The sequence below is a fragment of the Vitis vinifera genome, chromosome 10, assembly GCF_030704535.1.
Source record: "Vitis vinifera cultivar Pinot Noir 40024 chromosome 10, ASM3070453v1".
Lineage (NCBI taxonomy): Eukaryota > Viridiplantae > Streptophyta > Magnoliopsida > Vitales > Vitaceae > Vitis > Vitis vinifera.
Window position 1 is genome coordinate 12,467,198 of NC_081814.1, and position 5,248 is coordinate 12,472,445.

Consider the following 5,248-nt stretch of genomic DNA (forward strand, 5'->3'; position numbering starts at 1 on the left):
GGTAGGACAGTAAGGGGACAGTGCCTTTAAGTCAGCTGGTAGGGCTGCCTGGTTGGCAGGTGGTGGTCACATGGACACCTCCATGTGTTGTCAAAGGACTCACCTTCCTCTGCTCACACCCTTCATTTTTCTATACGTCCCTACCAAAGTTCATTCTATGAGTTGCACCACACGCGCCTCCTTTTTCACTTGTAGGTGCTCCTCACCGCCCTTGGGGCGCTTGATATGAGGGATTGTCCCAAGCCCCATCTTTTCACAACCTCGGCTTATGCAAAATTGGACACCCACACAGTCCTTTTGGCTTTAGTTTCAACTAAAAATTATGAAGCAATGATTTTTTAAAAAAATAAATAAATAAATAAAACTGATTAAAATTTAATTAATTAAAAAGAGAAGTCGTGAGGGGAGACAATATGAGCCGTTGATGTTAATGTTTATGCTTTGCCTTGGTTGTACCCCACATGATTCCAATTCTGCACATGATGCTTATCCCCTGTGTTCCCCCAAAGGCCCAAGGTTGGGAGGAGGATGATGTGATCAAAAGGAAAGGACACTAGTAGATTTATGAGATAATTATGTGTAACTTTTGTAACCACTTGAATGAAGTGAAAAGGTCAAAACCTAAAAATCGTAGGTAGAAAACTTTTGTTCACAGGTAGGCATGCATCATCTCTTTTACCAATACCACCTCAAATGTCCATGTTCTGGTACTTTCTTACTATTACCATATTTTTTAAAATTTTGATGACCAACTAGCCTTGCCTTCTTGTTTAGTAGACAATTATGCAGGTTAGCTTCCCTCAAAAAAATATCTTATTCAGTAGGGTGTAGACCAAAAAAGAAATAAAATTCCCTACAGTGGTAACCGAATTTCAATTATTGAATTTGCAGCCCTAGAGCCGAAGAAGGCAACCCCATGTTCCTTCGTGACCATTTTATCACACGCTTGCATCATATTGGTCATGTCATGTCCCATCATCTGAGGTTACTTATGGAGGGGGCCAAACATTTTCCATATTTCCTATATTTTCTTTTAAGAAGAAAATGTGCATATCAATTGATTGATTCAGCCTGCATTCTCAGTGTTTAGTATTTAGCTGATTTGGCTCCATCTTTTGTAGTATTTTTATACTAGTTGTGATAGAAAATATATATATATTTTGTATTTCTTTAGTATGGAGGCAGTTGCAACAAAAAGGCAAGTGAGGTGTTGTGATTAGGACTACCATCTCCAATATACATGTGTCCCCATACGTTTACAAAATCAGGCATCAATGATCCACCACGTGGCTCACTACTCACTACATCTCTCCCTCGCTCTCAAAAGTAATCAAACGCCGTTGATTGCTGTTGCTGTTGTTGCTGCTGCTGCTGCTGATGATGATATCGCCCCTTGTTTGAATTTGCAGAGTCTGGCCGAAACGACGGCGTTTTGTGTCGCCTTAGACCCGGAATCTCTGGCGGTGTAAGAGAACGTACGAGAGCGAAGTTGAGGCCTTTAAAGAAGGGGTGGGTCTTGACGTCAGCGGCGCCTCGTTTTGACCCGAGCCGACTCGCCGGGTCTTTGACCAATAGTCCCGACATTAGGTCCCGCGCGTGCATCTCACTCACACTCGCCGGCGTCTCTGTTGGGAAGCTCAGAGGCTTTTTCACTATGTTTCGCAGCGTAGCCTCGTTGGTTGCGCCCGCGAACGGGGTGGCCCCGTACACCATCTCGTAGATGAAGATGCCCAGGGCCCACCAGTCCACGCCGTTGCCGTGGGACCTCCCGGATGCCACCTCCGGTGACACGTACTCGTGGGTCCCAACGAAGGAGCAGGACTTGGCGGAGACCGGTTCGGCCACGAAGAGCCGGTTGATGGAGAGGGTTTGGACCTTCCTGGACCGGAAGAGGCAGGAGAAAGGGGAGGGTGTACGGCAGTTGGGTGGAGACGCGGGGGATGGGGAATCTGGGGAAAAATCAGGAGATTCGACGGCTGGGATCGCATTGGAGCAGAGGGAGAGGTCAAAGTCGGAGAGCATGATGTGACCGTCGGATCTGACCAATACGTTCTCAGGCTTTAGGTCTCTGTAGATGATGCCTAACATGTGGAGGTACTCCAGGGCTACAAGAACCTCGGCAGCGTAAAACCTGGAAAGAAAAAATTACAAACTTGAGGGGAGGTAAAAACAGAGTTGAATCGGCCACATTTAAAGCTTCAACGCAGAAAGAGAAATCTTCTGATTACTTGCAAGTTGCAACAAAAGGATGGAAGCTGATACTTGATTTGGTAAATTCGGTTCGAAAAATAGCACCATAAAAACAACATTCTACAAATGGAAATTTGCGGCTAAACCAAACGGATAATCCAAGAAAATCTTTGCCGTGGAGGAAAATGGAAAGACAGTTTCCCGGAAAATTCCGAAAATGAGAAAATGAAAGCACTTTCCATTACTGCACAGCGCTGAAACAGACACAACATTTCTGGATAGAACGAAAACAACATCTGGGTTGGCTCCTTATAGCAGAAGAAAAAACAAAAAACACCACACAGCCAACATGCATGCAAAATAATAATAATTCAAATAAATATTTATATAAAAACGCCTTCTTTTTGCAGCTTTTTCTTTGTTTTGAATTTTATATAGTATCTGGGGATTAATATCTGTATAAAAAATAAAAGAAGAAAATGGGAAAATGTGTGAATATCCATGAATGTACCTTGCAGAGCTGAGAGAAAAGCGCTTCTGAGGCTGTTTGTGTTTGAGGGAGTGCAGGTCGCCACCAGAACAGTACTCCATGACGATACCTGAGAAATGGGAAGCTTCAAATTCGGCGTACAGCGTGGGCAAGAAAGGGTGGTCCAGCATCTTCAGGATCCTCTTCTCCATCTCCGCCCTCTGAATCTTCTTCTTCATAGCCAAAGTTTCCTTGTCCACCACCTTCATGGCGTAGAAGCACCCGTCATCGTCCGACGAGCTCCGCAACCGGCAGAGGTACACGGTCCCGATGTCTCCGGAGCCGATCCGGCGAACCAGCTTGAAGTCCCTGAAACTGAGCCCGGACTTCCGGCTAAATGCGGCGGAGCGGATGGCCTCGTACGCCGAGTCCGACGAGCGATGCGGCTTCAGCGTCAGATTCTCCGGCGAGTGCTCGAACGAAAGCCGACTGAAACTCAATCTCAAACTGCTGCAACTCTCACTGCTCATTGAGCTGTGACTCGAATTCAAAACCTCACCGTCCGAATCCCGTTGCGACTCCACCATATTCCAAAACCTAACCCCTTTTATCTCCAACCCCCACTTCCTCACGCCACTTGATCGATTCTCAACTGTAGCCAAAGACCCAAAATATATTCTCCAAATTCGTTGACGGGGCTAGAAACAATGGACTCTCACCTTTTTCTAGAATTTCATCGAATCAGATACGAAGAAAAACAGACGACAGGAGAGAATGGCCACTTTAAAGTCAAACGTTGGAGCTCGTAGTTTTGAATTTCCTCACAGCGTTGAAACCACCATTAAAGGAGCTAAAAAAGCAGAGTTGAAGATAAATGCATGAGAGAAGAGGCAGGCTTTTTGGGGTCGGACCAGAATATTAGGGTTTCAGAGTTAGAGAGCAGTCTCTCAAGTTCCGTACAATGAAATCAGTTAGCGAGAGAAACCAAGGAGGCTTTTTGGGGTCTTCTCTTCTCTCCTCTCTGGTTCGAGTTTCGCTGGAGAGAGAGAAATGGGAGTTTAGAGAGAGACAGGAGGTGGTGGTTGAGGGTATTTATGGTACAGCGTACGGAGATCATTTAGGGCGGAGAGTGGAAGCGATCAGGGTTAAAGGTCACTTAACTAACCATGGTTTGCTTCGCACGTGCGAAGGACGGGAGGTTTGCTCGTCTGAAGGAGACTTTAGCGCTTATTAGACTGGTGCTGACGTGGGGTGGGGATGGTGGCACGTGCGTCATTAGGCTGTCACGTGGCAGTAGGGGTCCTTTTATCTTCCACAGGGTTTCAGACTCTGCAGCGCGTGTGGTTTGCAGGTTTACAAAGACGTTTGAGAGCAAATGTCAGAAATGCCCTCCCCTCTCAATCCTCAATAATGCGCTCACTTTACTGTAAATTATAATAATAACAATAATAATAATTTCCGCCCTTTTCATTGTTTTCTTTTAAAGATTAATTATGGGAACACTATTTCTATAATAAATCCAACACTTTTCCCTGTTTTCTTTCAAACATTAATTATAAGAACTCACCCACTGCCATATACCCTCTTTCCTGATATTCAAAATAATTCATATTTTTTAAAATTTAAAAAAAAATATTTCATATAAATTTTGTGTGTGTATGTGTTTTTTTTTTTTTTGAAATATTCAGAATGTGTGCAACAAAAAGTGCTTTGAGAAAATCCTAAGTAAATTATGATTAAAAAAATCAAAATCTTTAAAAAAGTTGTTAGAAGATGAAATAAAATAGATTGATTATGTAATGTAACAAAGCGTGTGCCATAAAAAGCAAACATATCTAAACGAATCCTTTGTTTGGAAAGATTTGGAGGAATTACTTCTTATAATCTCTAAAAATCTCATCCGTATCTATAAACCTCCTCCAACTTGATCGTCTTTCATTGGTCAAACTAGCTTGTAACGTTATCTTTAAAAATACTTTTTGGATTTGAAATATTTTTTATCTACAATTCTTTATTTTTAATTATTTTTTATATTTATATAATTTTTTTAAATACGTTAAAATATTTGAAACTATGTTTTTTTTAAAAAAAAAAAAACAAACAAATTGTATTTAAAAACACTTCCTAAATCACTCATAATTTTATTAAATAAAAATATACACAAAACAAGTCAATAACATAGCATTATTAAAATAAAAGTTTATGGTTATTATCATTATTTTTTTTTTACGATAGAATAAGATAAGAAATGAGATTTCATATCATATCCTATATTCAATCAAATATGAGATAAGGTAAATAATGAGATATATTATTTAATTTTTTTATTCATTTTATAGGATGTGTTAATCTCATGCTAAAATATAAAATATGCACATTTGGGAGTTTCGTATTTTATTATTGGAATTTTGAAAGGTGTGATAGAAATTGAATTGTTGATTATTTAGAAGTGGTTGAAAACCTAATTTTGTGGTTATAGTTGAAATTGATTTTTTGTTGTTTTCATCATGGCCGGGTGTTTTAATGATACTTGTAATTTTTCTTCATATTAAAGTTGTAAGTTGTTGACGTTGTTTCTTTATACAAATC

The 5,248-nt window shown here is 40.7% G+C and overlaps 1 protein-coding gene across 1 annotated transcript; it reads right to left on the reverse strand.

The window, feature by feature from the left end:
* Nucleotides 1-1,185: 1,185 nt before the first annotated feature.
* On the reverse strand, nucleotides 1,186-3,733 carry LOC100254888 (protein kinase PINOID-like). The gene is made up of 2 exons (XM_002274117.4): nucleotides 2,702-3,733; nucleotides 1,186-2,131 (listed from the first exon to the last, which is right to left on the reverse strand). Exons 1-2 carry the CDS (start codon nucleotides 3,244-3,246, stop codon nucleotides 1,321-1,323), a joined length of 1,356 nt encoding a protein of 451 aa, XP_002274153.1. The 5' UTR covers nucleotides 3,247-3,733; the 3' UTR covers nucleotides 1,186-1,320.
* Between the last annotated feature and the right edge of the window lie 1,515 nt (nucleotides 3,734-5,248).